This window comes from Xyrauchen texanus, chromosome 1, assembly GCF_025860055.1.
Source record: "Xyrauchen texanus isolate HMW12.3.18 chromosome 1, RBS_HiC_50CHRs, whole genome shotgun sequence".
In the NCBI taxonomy this organism is placed as follows: Eukaryota; Metazoa; Chordata; class Actinopteri; order Cypriniformes; family Catostomidae; genus Xyrauchen; species Xyrauchen texanus.
Genome location: NC_068276.1, coordinates 25,807,531 through 25,824,478, shown reverse-complemented (window position 1 = coordinate 25,824,478; position 16,948 = coordinate 25,807,531). Strand labels below are relative to the sequence as shown.

At 39.8% G+C, this 16,948-nt stretch overlaps 1 protein-coding gene across 2 annotated transcripts in view; it reads left to right on the top strand.

The window, feature by feature from the left end:
- Positions 1-16,948, top strand: part of LOC127651692 (DENN domain-containing protein 2B-like) — an 82,859-nt gene that overhangs the window by 28,309 nt on the left and 37,602 nt on the right. For both annotated transcript variants that reach the window (XM_052137768.1, XM_052137684.1), the window contains exons 3-4: positions 4,347-5,600; positions 9,284-9,429. In XM_052137768.1, the coding sequence (XP_051993728.1) occupies positions 4,347-5,600; positions 9,284-9,429 (1,400 nt within the window). The remainder of the gene's footprint in view (positions 1-4,346; positions 5,601-9,283; positions 9,430-16,948) is intronic.

Below are 16,948 nucleotides of genomic sequence, written 5' to 3'. Positions count from 1 at the left end.
GTTAACTGCCAGACTGATCTCAGTGAAATCTGAAACGGTAGATTTACTTTGCTTCAGCTAAAATTGGTCTGTGCTGAAATTCATAACACTGCCACCAGTGGCCAAAACAGTAACTGTTGTTGGCCATACAGGCACATGTGAGCTCCATTTTCTGGGTGTAATATCCACAGAGGGGTGCCAAAATGAAGTTGTGAAGCGAGTTTTTTCAGCTGTACAGGATGTAATACAGTGTAGAGGAATGCATGTTTTATAAAATGTACACTGCAATCCAAAACCCTAAAACTAACCATCAGTGGAGTAAATATTTTATGTTCGAGGGTAAAATGTAACCTCCAAATCGCAGTTGTCACATGTTACAGACGCCCCAAAGAGGCAGCTCTCTAGCTTTGTGATTGGCATTGAGCAGATTTCTTCAGCCCCAGTGGACACGTACGTTAAGTCAAACAGCGCGTGGGTACCAAATTGAGTCGATATGATACTCTGTACTTCTAGTCTTTTTATCTTTGTTTTTAATTTTATTATCAATTTGGTACTGAAGTACCACTACTTTTGACATCATATGCTATTAAAACATTGAACTGAGCAGAGATTCTGCGACTCCTGGCTAGTTGTTGTGGCACTAAAACAGTTTGGGAACCACTGATTTAACAGTATGATTTTGTGACCATTTTGGTAAAACAGCAACACAAATACATTCACCACTAGTTGTGATATATAGTGTCTTCTATGTAGCCCTTTTGGATATAAATGTGAATACAAATATTTTCTTAAATGTGAAAACATACTAGTGTGCTCTAGAACACGTATTGTGATGTGGTCTGATACAGAGCTTTGTTACAAGAATTGCCACATGTTTCGGTTAACATATTGAAGGTTTGTCCACTATATGGACCAATATTGCCATTTAAATAGTTTTGTGCCAGATTTGACAGCTCTGCGCAGTGGTGTTACATTTAGAATGATGGTAAATCATCTAGCTAAATGATCATAGGCAGGCCACTGCCTGTCATAACTACAAATATTATCCTTAATTGAGAAGTAAATTAAATAGATAATTTAGTTCAACTGTGCTTCTTAGACCAAGCTGTTGTATACAAATCTAAAGTAAACATCCTGGTTATGAGCTGAAAAACAGGAAGTTGATTAGAAAGGAGGCTTTGTTCTATTTGTGGCCATCGCTTAACTACGAAGCTTTCCGGTAAGTATCAGATAGTTATTGGATAAGGAACAAGGGAAGAAAGAGATTAAGTGAGAGGAGTTACTTTCAAAATTACCTATGCACGCTCTCTGATGTCAGAGATATTAACTAATGGAATTTGTGATTTATGTGATTAAGTGCAAGAAAAATTATGGCGCAGTTCTTCTGCCATCTGAAAAGCCTCTCTTCCTGGACAACAAGAATATTAAGACTTCAACAGTAAGTCACTGGCATAGGAAAGAAGCAGATTTATTTCAGATGAGGTGGCGGTAGGTGGGTTTTGAACTGAGAGTATGCGCTTTTTATATAAAAGATAATAGCTGAAAAAATAACTCCATCATAGATGAAATATTCACATTTTTGTGGGAGAGACACCACTGGCTCTGCACTTGATATGTTCCTTTTGATGTGTGTTCCTGGTGCCTCATAGTTTCTCCATCCTGGCATAGCTCTCAAACAGGAAATGGTCTGTGGTTGATATTGCCCCAAGACCCAGGAAGAGCCAGACAAGCACTGGCATCCCACTCTGTCCATGTGTGGCCAGACCAGCTGGCTTCCCCAGAGCTGGGCTGACCACTCTTAGAGAATCTCCTCAGACCACATACACAAACTCATGGTGGACTCCATGAAATATTTCTGAAACTGATGTTTTTCTTTTGTGTTAAAGGACTTCATAAGAGCCTAATATTGGAGTTCTAGAAACAATCATTTATACCTCTTAGAGGGGTAGTCCAGGTAGTCAAGGAGGTAATTTTAAATGTACAGTATTATTCCATAGCATAACTAAAGTTTATAGGGAGTAAAGGGTTGCCTCTCTGATTCAGTACAAATTTCAACTTTATCTTTTGGACTGGGTGTGAAAATTCTGAACAGCTATATGTTCCTGTGATTGTAGAAGTCTAATTGTGATATAACAGTATCCTCCATCTCCTTTTAACTGCTTTTGCTGCTGTCCATCCCCTCCCTTTGATAATCCAGGAGAAGAACTTTGTTCCTAAGCCAGGGGTCTATTGTAAAAGTTAAACCTCAAGAGTCTTGCTGTACTCATTGATTTAATGCCTCTCTGTATCTATTTGTTTTTTATTTTTGTTATAGATAAAGACTTCAAAATTATAGTTTGTTACCTTGAGTCTATGTCTATAAGCTTTAAGTTTGTCTTTATGAGGGTTTACATAAAACACTGACAACATTTTCTTTCAGCAGATATGCACATTTAAAACTTGCAGTCTCTCTTACGGCAATAAATAAATAAATAAATAAATCACAACGCTCCTGAGAAATTATTCAATCCAATTTTTTTCTACAATGAGAACGCACCTTCCCCCTACATCTAGCAAAATGCTTGTTCTTACTGGTGCTGATAATGTCTTTGCAGGGCACTTTGAAGGGAGAACATCCATGCTTACACAACGGCTCCTGCCTCATTGTTAGCAAAGGCCGCGATGTGCTGTATGTTGTTTGAGGACTGGTTCTGTAGTAACATGGTCAGTTAGATCATCGTTTGGTTCTCAAGTCAGTGGAAAAGTGGGCAGACTCTGTATTGTGTTAGGTGCATAGTTTCTCTGGCTCTGGCATGAGAAGCAGCATTGTGGTAAAGAGTGTGTGTGTACATGCGCATGTGTCTGTGTGGCTTTGCCAGGCTGCAATGTAAACGAAAGCCATTCTATATCCCATCTCTACTACCTGTTTCAGTTGGAAATGCATTAACATACCAAAGAAAACTGCGCTCGTCAAGGCCGTTCACAGGGCTTGAAAAATATACGTTTTTTGTTTACTAATTAAGAAAACTGCAAGTCATGATTGAAGATTTAACACAATTATGGATACCATAATGTTATTGTAGTTATAATACTGTAGTTAAAATGCATAAAGTACAAGGAAACCAAAAATAATAATAATCATAAAAAAAGCTCTCAAATTCTGGTTAAATCTTAAACAATAAGCAATTTTTAAACATATTTGCATTTTCCTTAAAAATTTACAGATTTCTATTCAACAAATTAAGATTTTATGGCTGTGCAGTTGATTCCTTTGGACCGTTAAAAAGAATAAGATAAGAATATTGTTAATGTGATGTAATTGTGGCCTTTAGATAACATTTGTGGAGCCAAACGTCAGCAAGCATTGTGTAACAAGTGTGTAAAGACAACCAATGTGATGTGCCCTTTGCTAATACTTGCTGATGATGTACTTTGTGAATGCATCACTTTCCAAGCAAGAAAGACCTGCAAAGTTTCAGATGACATGGTGTGTCTCTTCGCCTTTTCTTAGGAAGGGCGTCATGGTGAGATTTTTAGTTGATCTGCCCCAACCTGCAACCTGAATCATGCTCCTGGCCGCCTCCCAGCTTGCACTTGTTATTCTAACCACTGCTGTGACATCAGATCTGCCTGCCTCAATTTCACTGAGGTGTGGGCCAAGTCAAGTTCTAGTTCCTGGAAGTTTATGAGCGGCATTAGATTTTGAGGTGGATGAGAAAGTGTTTGTGTGTCTGAGGAGACTGAAATGAGGTCAGCAGAGTCTTTATTCTCACTGCTCAGCAGTGAGCTGCATCTGTTTGCAGAGTGAACAATGGGCCTGGGAATGATAAGGAGGCAGAGGTTGTCATGTAGGCAAAGAGAACAGTTGGTACAGAGGGCAAACAGCTAAGAAAATCACTGAGGGATAATGAGGGTGAGTAGGTTTTTATCCTGTATGCTTATACAGTGCTGGTTTCAAATGTTTTTTGTTTGGGAGGTCTATATACATTTTCAGATCACATGTAAGAATTGATATATGCATTTCTATTGCTCTTCTGTGTTTTAATTGGCTTGATGTTGGGGATTCTACTCTGCCAAAATCATGTTAGATTTATGTTATTTCCTGTATTAGACAGAACTGACAGACCCTTCCATTTTAAAATTTGTATCCATGTTTTAAAATTGTCATTGTTATGTTTCATGAAGTGTTACATGACAAGCCCTATTCATGTTCTTACTAGAACACATTTTGTAACAACCAGTTTTTCTTAGTATTTACTCATTTAGCTTGAGAGAAAATGATAGTATTTCAGGTAAATTTTTTTGTGTGAAAACATAACACTACACTGTGCCAGGAGCATATTATTGTATGTTTTCTTACTCTGTCTTGTCGCTTGCTCTTGTTTCAGGTGTCAATCTGCATCCCCACTTACAATTCTTTCTACTGGAAAAGAGTCAGGTTCCTCTCACTTCATTGGAAGTGAGGACGCCAGACAGCAGGGAAGGTACACTAAAGCTGCCCCTAAAATCTGGACTCAAAAGAACTGGAGCTGTAAGACCGCAAGTCTGCGAAGTGGATCATCGCTCTCCGCTGACTTTGAATCTCAAAGCAGGCTCACCAAATCCAGGAGCATTGCCTGTCTGGACAAGAGGCTCACCATCCATAAGCCATCAAGTGGAGATAACCAGGTGCAAAAAGAGAACCATCTAGAGCAGCCCCCATCTGTGGGGGATGGACTAAATACTGGGACCCTTAGTTGGAGTACATTTTCCATCGGACCTACCACTAATCTTGGGCACAAGCGCACACTCTCACTCAGCCTTACTGGCACCTGCACTTCATCCGTCACCATACGTAAAAAGATCTCCGAATGGGAGGGTCGGAAGGTGGCTCTGCCTAGGATGAGCCTTTGCCTTGAGAAGAGGCCCGGAGGTGGGAGTGAGGGTTGCCCAGGCCTGCTGTCCTCACCTTGCAGCGAAAAGATCTTTGACTTTAAAGGTGTAAGGAGAATGAGCACAGCATTTTCAGAGTGCTCCTACCCAGAGACTGAGGAAGATGAGCATGCATCAGATAAAGAAGCTCCTGTAAGATTCCAGAAGAGGCCTTCAAAGGCTGAATCCTCAGAAATTTTCCTGCGAACACTCTCTGCACGCAAGGAGACCTCAGCCGTGCTCAGCCAGATACAAAAGATTGAACAGGTCTTGAAGGAAAGTCCCTCTCAGTCCCCACCACAGTATCTTAGCAATTGCTATGGACTTGACAAGTCCAGACAGAAGTCTTTCACTGTAGGTGGGATTGAGGACTTGGACAGCACTTGTGGCAGCAAGCGGAGCAGCATCTGCTCTGTGGCCACTGAGCCTGAAGCTTCTCCAGGTTCTGACAGACTCTCTAAGTTCAAGCAGAGGTTCAGTATCAGCTCTACCAGATCTGAGAGCCCAGAGCTCCCTTCTGCACAGGACTCTTCTGGAACCACAGTGAACCCTTTCCCTAAGCCCAAACGAACATTTGAGTATGATGCCAAACGGAACCATAGGGGTTTGTTGCCCAGCAATGGACTACCTCCCACCACTGAATCTCCCCCTCCACTTCCCTCTACCCCAGCACCAGCAATAATGCGAAATTCCAAGACAGATGATTGCTTACCTAAGAAGACCGAAGATAGGTGAGATACAGTGCATCCGGAAAGTATTCACAGCGCTGCAATTTTTCCACATTTTGTTACGTTACAGCCTTATTCCTAAATTGATTAAATTCATTATTTCCCTTAACATTCTACAAACAATACCCCATAATGACAATGTGAAAAAGTTTGTTTAAAATCTTTGCAAATGTATAAAAAAAAAACGTAAAACATCACATGTACATACAGTAAGTATTCACAGCCTTTGCTCAATACTATGTTGAAGCACCTTTGACAGCAATTAAAGCCTCAAGTCTTTTTGAGTATGATGCTACAAGCTTGGCATGCCTATTTTTGGGTAGTTTCTCCCACTCCTTTTTGCAGGACCTCTCAAGCTCCATCAGGTTGAATGGGGAGTGTTGGTGCACAGCCATTTTCAGATCTCTCCAAAGATGTTCAATCGGGTTCAAGTCTGGGCTCTGGCTGGGCCACTCAAGGACATTCACAGAGTTGTCCCATAGCCACTCCTTTGTTATCTTGGCTGTGTCGTTAGGGTTGTTGTCCTGTTGGAAGATGAGCCTTCGCCCCAGTCTGAGCTCCAGAGTGCTCTGGAGCAGGTTTTCATCAAGGATGTCTCTGTACATTGCTGCATTCATCTTTCCCTCAATCCTGACTAGACTCCCAGTTCCTGCCACTGAAAAACATCCCCACAGCATGATGCTGCCACCACCATGCTTCACTCTAGAATGGTATTGGCCAGGTGATGAGCGGCTCTTGGTTTCCTCCAGACATAATGCTTGCCATTCAGGCCAAAGAGTTCAATATTTGTTTCATCAGACCAGAGAATTTTGTTTCTCATGGTCAGAGTCCTTCAGGTTCCTTTTGGCAAACTCCAGGTGGGATGTCATTTGGCTTTTACTGAGGAGTGGCTTCTGTCTGGCCACTCTAGCATACAGGCCTGATTGGTGGAGTGCTGCAGAGATGTTTGTTCTTTTGAGAGTTTCTCCTCTCTCCACAGAGAAATGCTGGAGCTCTGTCAGAGTGACCATCGGGTTCTTGGTCATCTCCCTGACTAAGGTCCTTCTCCCCCGATCGCTCAGTTTGGCTGGGTGGCCAGCTCTAGGAAGAGTCCTGGTGGTTCCAAACTTCTTCTATTTACGGATGATGGAGGCCACTGTGCTCATTGGGACCTTCAATGCTGCAGAATTATTTCTGTACCCTTCCCCAGATCTGTGCCTCAATACAATCCTGTCTCGGAGGTCTACAGACAATTGCTTGGTTTGTGCTCTGACATGCACTGTTAACTGTGGGACCTTATATAGACAGGTGTGTGCCTTTCCAAATCATGTCCAATCAACTGAATTTACCACAGGTGGACTCCAATCAAGTTGTAGAAACATCTCAAGGATGATCCGTGGAAACAGGATGCACCTGAGCTCAATTTTGAGTGTCATGGCAAAGGCTATGAAATATTTATGTGCATGTTATTTTTTTTATTTTATTTTATGTTTTAATACATTTGCAAAGATTTCAAACAAACTTCTTTCACGTTGTCATTATGGGGTATTGTTTGTAGAATTTTGAGGAAAATAATTAATTTAATCAATTTTGGAATAAGGCTGTAACATAACAAAATGTGGAAATACTTTTTGTTCCACAGTGCTGTGAATACTTTCCGGATGCACTGTACATAATTATTTTCTACATTATACAAATGGTGTGCATGTCAATGTAGTAGTAAATAGTCGTTTAACAGATGCTTTTGTTCAAAGTGACTTGCTTTATAAGTGACACTGGAACAAACTGGAGATTGGGCAGCTTGCTCAAAGTTGCAATGATGATGGCCCACTGGTGATGAGAATCAAACTGGCAACCTTCCAAATACTAGCCTTGATCTTTAAGTGGTTAATTCACCCAAAAATTTAAATTCTGTCATTATTTACTCACCCTTATATTGGTTCAAACATCTGTGTTGATGAAATTTTCATGCTGCTCTGTTCTATAAAATTAAAGCATAAAGGTACCACCAAAATGGATGAAAAAGCTAAAAAAAAATATTCAAGGTTGAAGCCATATGATTCCTTTAAAAGAGGAACAGACCAAAATGTATGTCTGTTAACGATTTTCATTTTGTGGTGAAAAGAATCATGTAAATGCTACACACCACCAGCAGTCAGAAATGATCAATGTTTTATTTTCTATATGTGCTTCATTTTGTAGTAGTGCTAACTCTACTCTTTGTTTGATTGATATTTTGCATATTTCAAAATGTCAGACACACTAATATAGAGATTAAAAATTCCCTTAAATAAATCCAGACTTAAGACTAGATTAATAGATCTGAGAGAAGAAACTTGTGATCTATGGCAAAAATGTCTGAGAGGCAATACATTTTTGGGGGGGTAATGAGGTACCAGTATATTAAACTTGTCCCAAAAATATTGAAAAGGATAAAGACCACAGGCCAAGCATTTGTTTTGTAGAAATAGCTCTAGACCTAGAATTATAGCCTCTACAGTTTCACAGAATCTTATGTTACAAATCAAGGAAGCAAAATGAAATTTCCTGTTAGGCATTTGATGGCAAGCAGGATCAACATGGAGATGCTTGTTTTCTCAGGGTTTAGTCATTTTACCATATTTGGTGAATTTGTTGTTTTTATATCTTAAGCCAGCATTGTTTCAAATGTTACATAATTACAAGGTCTTGTTCTCTAGAACTTATAGCACTGTCTTCACACTCGCTACTTCACATTGAGATATTCAAACTGACACGAATGGCCTGAATTGTCTGCAGCAGTGATATATTGCATTAATATTTAATTGAGTTCTGTGTCCAAAAATAGCTCCAGCAATCACTTCAGCAGTATCATAAAACATTTTGGATTCTATTTTTAGAGTCCTTACCTAAAAACAGTTTCACTGATTGTTCATCATCAGTGAACAAATCAGAAAAAAAAAGAAAAAAATTCTTCATCTCCTCTCATTAAATTGAGGAAACTCATAGTGCTGCTTCTTTGGCTTTTCTTGAGGCCTCTCATTATATATAGCTCACATTCCTTTTGGCTCTTTGAATGATCTTTGGCACATGAATGGTTTAGCCCAGTTACTGGGTATGGTGAACTGCCAGGTTCTCATGATAGAGAACCTAATGGACAGGATAGTTTCAACTGGTCTGCTTCTGAGCCAATGTTTGACATTCCTGTGGCTGGTGTAGAGTTGAGTGTTTAGAGACTATAGGCAGGCAGTGAGGTTGTGTAATTTCATCATACTAATTTGGAGTTGTAACCTATTGGTGGGGTTTCCAGATATATCATTTTTTTGGCTTGTTTTTAATAAACAAAAAACTACGATATAATCTAATGCTTTGTTACCTTCAACAAATAATTGTGTTGGTCCAACATAGTTTCATAAGAATTTTCCACAATACTATGAGGTGGTGAATTGAATCGTACCAATTCACACAAATTAATTAGTACGAAAACGTACGTCTTGTACATCAACCATTTACGAACACACTTTTGGAACCCGGAAGTGTTGTTTCCTTCTGTATTACTCATCAGGGCTTTCAACATTAATATTATTGATCACAGATGGTCTGGCCTGATTGTAATCGTCCGAATGAAAAATGTTTGCTTTAAGCCAAACCAACAGAACTACTCTTCCCTTGTTCAGCCAGAGTCATGTCTATAGCTTTGGTTCTTCTTTTTCTCTGTTTCTTTCTAGAGAATCTTGTGAGTCAGTAGATACTGTTAGCCTGCCGTCCTCATACCCATCCTCACCCACAGAGAATGGCACAGCCCCCACAGAGAACCACAGTCGGCCCAGCCCTAAGAGCGTACTTGAGGAGAATGCCTATGAGGACATAGTAGGTAAGATTAGGCAGCAGTCAATGATTGAGGCTACTTGCACACCTTTCACTGTATACTGTATAAAGTGGTTACCTACAATTGTTACATTTAAGGTGCTATTTATAACCGGTATAAGCCTTAAAAATTTGTTTTGTTGGTGTAACCAAATGTAGTCAGGTTGATTCAGTGATGTTAAAGAAACTTTTTGATTATTTTTGATTCAAGTTGATGCACATTTTTTATGATAACTTTTTTTTTTCAGTATAGGCTAAAGCTGTAAATTATGAAAAAGAAAATCTTTGTAGCAAACTTAAATGATTACATTTATTTTTTATAATAAAATATAAATTTTTACTTGATGTTTTCATTTGATAGTTTTATTTGTATTAATTAATTTAGTATGAATCTTTCTTTAACTTCGTATAAGGAATACATATATATTTATAATAGTATTTACTGCATGTCTTCTGATGGTAGTTATTTGAAAATAGCATTTCCATGTATTTTCACAAGTGTAACACAGAAGTTACTGGATTATCACACCTGATGCACTCAACAGACATTCCCAGTTATTGGACAGTGAGTTCAGCCTTCCAAAGCAAGTTTAAAAAAAAATAAAAAATGATTGCCTGCTGATTGCGAACTCCTTACACAAGCACTGGTTAAATAATAATTTTTTTTCTCCTCTCAAGGTGATGAAGTACTGGCATGTGTTGCTGGCCAGTTTTATGTGCTGAATTCCTTACTGGGAGGAAATAGCCTGTGTGCATTAATGCTTGGCCTCTGAGGGGCATGACATGGTTACAGTGTTCATGGGTCTTGCCCTATGGCCACACTGTAAATCTCTCTTGCTGTTGCTAAAGAAGCTAGGGTCGCCAGATGCTTTAAAGAGGCCTGGCTGAATGAGTACCTACTGAAAACAGACATATACAGGTAGTTGTTTTCCCCTTACAACAGTAGTGTGGCCAGCTTACACAATGTCTCATTCCCTTCATCTCAGGGAACCAAGATTACATACATGCGAATGTGTTTTCGTAAGTCCTGATGCAAAATACGGACATTCCTTTCGTGTGTCCTCAATAGCACACAAAGAGCTGGTCAGACAGTCTGAATTGTCAGGTGCTCTCAACGTATGTGTTTAACGCTCTCAAAGGTCATAACAAATGCAAGGACTGTTCCTCATCTGAATTAAATGGAGGATGTTGAACCACCTGCGCTCTGAAGGGTATTGTTAGAACCTTAGGCACGTAGCCTTTTCTGGGTTTGACAGTAGTTTTTGAAAGACCCGGACCAAACTCCAGACATGAATTGTCAACTGACAGTGATTGCAAATCATCGACCTGTTAGGGCTAGAGCAGCCAGACAGCAGCAGCAGAATTATGTTTAATTCTCTTATTGGAGTAATATTATTCTCATGGCTTATTGAAAATAATATCACATGTATTTAGGTACAGCTTTGAAGCAAAATCTTTTAAAAACAGGGATGAGATTATTATCAAAACGTCCGTAAAAACACCAGCCAGTTGGTTTGCGCATGCTCTGACGCTGCCCGTCTGGACACGCGACTTTACGGATGTTCACCCGTCGGAAGGATCAGGTTACATCCGCAACAGAGATGGCGAGTGAACCAACCTGTAGCGTCGGCCGGCGAGTGCTCTCTCCAGGAGGGTGGTGTTATTGTCCTCGAAATGAGCATAAAATGTATTTAGCTCATCCGGGAGAGAGGCAGCGTTGTTCACGGCGGAGTTTTTATTCCCTTTGTAGTCCGTGATGATGTTAATTCCCTATCACATACTTCTAGAGTCGGTGGTGTTGAACTGTCCTTAAATTTTGTGCCTGTACTGGCGTTTGGCTGCTCTGATAGTGTTACGGAGGGCATAACTGGCACTTCCTGATGAAACACGTTAGGCTATTAGCGTAAACCTTGATCTCGTCATCAGAGACGAACCGGTACATCTCCCAGGCCATGTGATCAAAACAGTCTTGTAGCATAGATTCGGATTTGTCTGACTAGCACTGGATCGTTCTGAGGGTGGGTGCTTCCTGTTTCAGTTTCTGCCTGTAAGCGGGCAGAAGCAGAACGGAAGAGTGGTCTGATTTGCCAAATGGTGGGCGGGGGAGGGATTTATAGCTATCCCGGAAAGGAGAATAGCAATGGTCCAAAAACCAAAAAAGTTTTGATGCTGCTTTAGTTTTAATCATGTTCCAATATCTGTACCAATCCATATATCATGCAAATCCACTATTTCCTGTGGGCCAGCACCCTTCGCTCAGCACCCCTACTATTTGCAGCCTTAAATGAGCTAAAGGAGTTGCTGTTCTTTTCCTGCAGGATAACAGGCTAAAGTTTTTATGTATTTGTATCAGTTCTACATCCAAAAATATGCAATCCCATGCCAGAGAGCCTTTACATAGTGTTGGTTGAAAGATGATGATGACCAATGGGTCCAGACGGGGCAAGAGCGTCTAATGGTTGGGAAGCGGGGGACTCTCAGCATTTTTCCCAGACAAAGGCCCCATTGTTCCAGCAAACACCTCGGGTGTGGAATCAAGCATTGCGGTTGCACATTTTCACAAATGCTGATTAGTTCCAGAGAAATACATGGTCTCTCTGTGCCATCAGCAGTGCTCCAGCCATTGAGCTTAGGATTGGTGTAGCAGACAGATGCATGTAAGGGTAGTCTCCAGAAGTACCATGCTATGGTTAGCAGATCAGATGGTGTGTTTTCTCAGGCGGACATGGAAATGGAGGATAAGCCAAAGCTTTGGTCAAAACCTGTTTAAAGAGCAACATGCAGGTTGAATTTATAACTGAATTAATACTTTATATTGCCTGCAGAGGTCTTTTAAAAACACATATGTAGAAATTACTAATGAAATCTCATTTGATGTAGAGATTTTGATGAAAATGTGCTAGGCTCTGGAATACGCCTTTCCCGCTATAGCAACGCGTCATATGACGTAGGGCGAGGCAAATAAAAGCGGTCGCGGTCAGCTCTCTCATTGTTGGGTGTTGATGTAGTTAGAGCAGTAGTGAGAGACAGAAAGTTTTAGATCGAGTTTTAGAGAAGCCATAATGGTAAATTATGGTGTTTGTGCTGGTTGCACGAATTCCAGCCTGTCAGGACATCGTGTCCATCATTTTCCTTCTAGGAAAAACAAGGCTTTTCGGTCTTGGGTGCGTTTTGTGCAGGTGAAGAGAGCAGACTTCACTGCCGCGTCTGTTACCACACACTCGGTCGTTTGTGGCGCACATTTCACTCCGGAGAATTATCGACCTGGAGATTTGTTGGAGTCTCGGATGGGATTTCGGAGTAAGGACCACGTGAGGCTGATTACTGATGCTGTTCCCTCGGTGCACTCGATGGAATCAAGTCCACCGTCAAAGTTTACACCGGGTTTTGGCGCGGGCGGGACTGGAGGACCAAGTGCTAACGTTAGCAGACATTCTGTGCAACGAAAACGAGCACTTAGCAGAGTAAGTCTTACTTTTTAATTATTTAATAATAGGAGGCTCATAATTATAGGCCTGTGGGCCATCATAGGCATGTTCGTCCACACCGGAGAACTCGGTTTCTTCATTCGCATCCATTGTAACCTGAGCTTGAACTTGACCAGACTCCCTCGGCCATCGTCACTTCCGGTTAGTGCTTTATAGACGCGGAAGTTATTTTATCAAAATTTATCTCAAAATATCGTTAATGGCTAAATATATATTACTCCAGTTCAGAAAATCTAGTTGTTTTATCATCAACATACACTATGCTATATAGGGGTGTCCAACCTGCATGTTGCTCTTTAAGAGTCACTAAAATAATTAAAAATATATATATTTGGTGTGCATCTGCTGGCCTAAAACCATCAGCAGGTTAAATCTTGTGGCTTCATATTGCATTTTGGCACTAACAGAGGCCACTTCCCTCCTTCAGGTTTTACTTGTACTGTATGTGGCCATCATAAACAGATTGTTAATTGTTGTGTATGATTGTTTTTGAAAACACTGTCCAACTATTATTTGTGTTATCTGGCTTCATCACAAATCTGTTTCATCAAATGACTGCATGGTTCTGTTGGAAAAATTGCAAACTGGCCATAAAATGGTTTTGTCTGCTGTGTTGCTTTTTTTTAGTAGTTTGATACTCACTTGTTCTGCTCTGTCACTCACCAAGCACTCACTATCCTTTTTCCTCTGAAATCCTGCTGTGTAAATAGAGGCACAATCAAAGTGTGTGTGTGTGTGTGTGTCTGTGTTTTGTGGAGGTCCTTTAAGTAGAAAAGTTGATTAGTACCCGCCTGTACGTGAGTGGTCAGGAAGGCATATCATTTCTCCAGCATGCTTTCATTACATTGTTTCATTTGGGCGCCTCACAGTGCACTCTGGGTAATTGCAGACCTGTCATTGTGATTCTCAGCTTTAATGGTGCTGGGGCAAATCTCAGCAGTACACCTCATATGGTCCGCTCTTGTGTAGTTGGTTACCACTTTGAATGTTAGCTTGTCTTTTGTGAAGCTTTTCATAAGAATCCTGGGTTTTCAAAGCTGGGGAGTGATTATCATGGTCAGCATATTTTGACAATGCTGTCATGTGTTCCTGTCTCTCCAAAGAGTTCCTTTGTACAGTAAATAAAGCAGTTGCACTGGGGGTAATTTTATAATCTACAAAATGTAGCATAAGATCAACACACCTTATTGCATTCTTTTGTAAGACATGTGTTGTGTATTTAGTGGTGGGAAACAGGACTGAGAGATGTGATATGCTAATGTGTTGTATGGAAATGATAAGACAATTGTATATAATGGCAAGTCAGGTCCTTTTAGTACAATATATTACTGGCAGCATTCAGAACATTAGTTTCATTACAGTATCTTGACAGACCAGAATTGTCATTGAATGAATAATTAAAGAATTTAATAACATTCACTTGACAAATACGGACACATGTTATATGGACAACACAGGTTGTTAAGAGTGATGTTGTTGAATTGCTTAAGTTGACACAGATTGTGGCCTGACTTTAATGACTATAGCCTATTACATTATGTGTTTTTTTTTGTATTTTCTTTAAAAAAAAATGTATTCAAATCATTTTAGATTTTGTAAATTATTTGAGCCCGATAGAATGATGATATGACTATATTTATCAAGGAATCACATATTAACACAGATTACTGCAATAATACTTATTTAAGCCAAAGGTTTTAGATCAGCACAAGGAAATCAAGACATGCAAATTTCAGAGTTTTTCAAATTCTTCGTTATATTTGTATTAAGTTGTATTTGTTTATCTATTCCAACATTGTATGTACTTTTTCAATCTGTGCTCAAATCATATTATTCATAATCCATTGATCTATTGATACAGCCTATATTTGTCAATATTTCAGGTAATGAAAATTAAACCTTGTTAGACTCCTTGAACACCAAATGTATCTGTTTATGGCTTCATTGAAACCTCTTGCGGCCAGTATTCAGGTTCCCTCACAGCATCCTCCCTGCGCACAGACATGTTTTTACACATACAGCTCATCAGTGGTAATTGCTTCAAGATCCTTACAGGGAATGCCATTACTCTATTTATATTCTGAGATGTTTAATGAACAAGACGCGAATGCAAACTTTTCCTGTTTCTTGAAAGCTTAAGTGAGTTCTGTGTATCTATATCAAACAGTATCCACGTCTAACAAACTTAATCGGTGAACAGATCAGCTGAATGTAAACAAGTTCACTGAAACTGAGGTGAGATACAAACAGACATTTTCAGACTTGCTTATTGTGAACATCGAAGTGTTTGTTCAGTTACGTGTTTTATGTTTTCATCAAAAAAGTGCCTTGTTCTCATGGTTACTTGAATAAGAGCCCTCGCTCTCTCAGCGCCTGAGGCAGATACACATAGCAAAGCTGGTTAAAATTAAACTTATACACTAGGTTTAAATGGCAAATGAACACGTAATGTATGACATGTATCCATGTATGACTACAGTGAGCACTTCAATATGAAAACAGACAAATCCTGGGCATTTTAGGCAAATTAAAAATCCCGGTTTGACTTTTTAAGCTCCGTCTGAGGCCAACGGACGTATCACCCCAAAACAAGCAAATATAACAGCTTTTCATACTTGCATTAAAACTTGTGGATTGTTTTACCGCTTTCGTGATTGTTGTGCTGTACTGATAGACTGAACACCCGAGCAGGTGAATGCTCTGACATCATGATCCGCGTATCTTCAAATATTATCCATAACAGATAATTAAACATTAAACCTAATTGGCACTAGAGGGTGAATTGCAATTGTTGAATCTGCAGGTCGGAGACAGTGAAACTTGGGTGTTTTTACCTGTCAGTCAATGATGCTCTATGTCAGTTTGGGCATTCTAAAATGGCCGCCCAAACACTTCCGGCTCAAACACGGTGGCTTCACCTGCTGCTGGCAGTTTACTGTTGCGTTAGCGATCCAGTATATATATATATATATATCTTAGTGGATTGTACTAGTAGCATACTGGAGTTCTCATTATAACATTTCCATTATTTGAATGTCTGACCATTTATAGGCCTACTTAACTTTAGCTAACAGTATTTTTAAGCTTCACTATTGTGCTGTACATTGTTTGTTGTTGGTAGATTTTCATTTTAAGGAAAATATAAAAATGGTCCATTCTGACTTTTTCAGATACCCCTGAACCCCCAAACAATATATTCCCTTAATAGTCACAAGGCCTCCTATGCCCCTTGAGTATCTAAAAATATTTAAACACAAATGAATGTTGTCATTCAACTTCAGAATGATAAGGCGATTTTCTTTTAATATTTATAACAAAGTGCTCTCAATTGATGAACTCATTGAAATATTTTAATCTTTTGGTAGAAGATACCCCAAACCCCACTACTTTGTCTTTATCTCTGGAGCCCCAATGTACTCATCCTTGCCCAGTTTTAAAGAGACTGTTTTGACTTAGAAGGTTTTTCTTCTTTAACAAAGTACTATTACTGCCAACTTGGAAATTTACTATTTAAAAAATTAGCATTCCTTGTGTCATTTCATAGCTATACTGACTACTAACACTATGTAAGTTATTGTCCGGACCTTTGCTGGGAAAGAAATCTAGAGACCGGACCTCTTGGAACTTTAATTGAAAACCGCTGCTATACAGAGTCCTACACAGAGTCTTGACTCCATTCTGGACAGTCTGCATTTTCTTATCTTGACTCATCACTGGCCCTTATTTCTGGAGAAAAAGTGCTGTCCAAAAGCTTATGTCTAACAGAAACTGTTTTTGGAATCTACGCTCTTGAGTTTCAAGCAGGCCAGCAGTAAACTTCCATGAATAATCCTCTCCCAGCCCTCAGTAGCTGCCCCATTGGGTGCCTCTGGCTCCTTCTTTTCATTATCTTCTTCAACCCCCTCCCATACCCATTTCCCAACCTTTTCCTATCTGTCTCTCTCTCCCACTCACTCCTTAAGAAGAAATGTTACCTCACTACCTTTTAAGTCTGCTCTGGGGCAGTTGGTGTTTTGTTTTAGTCTAAGTCTTGCTCTT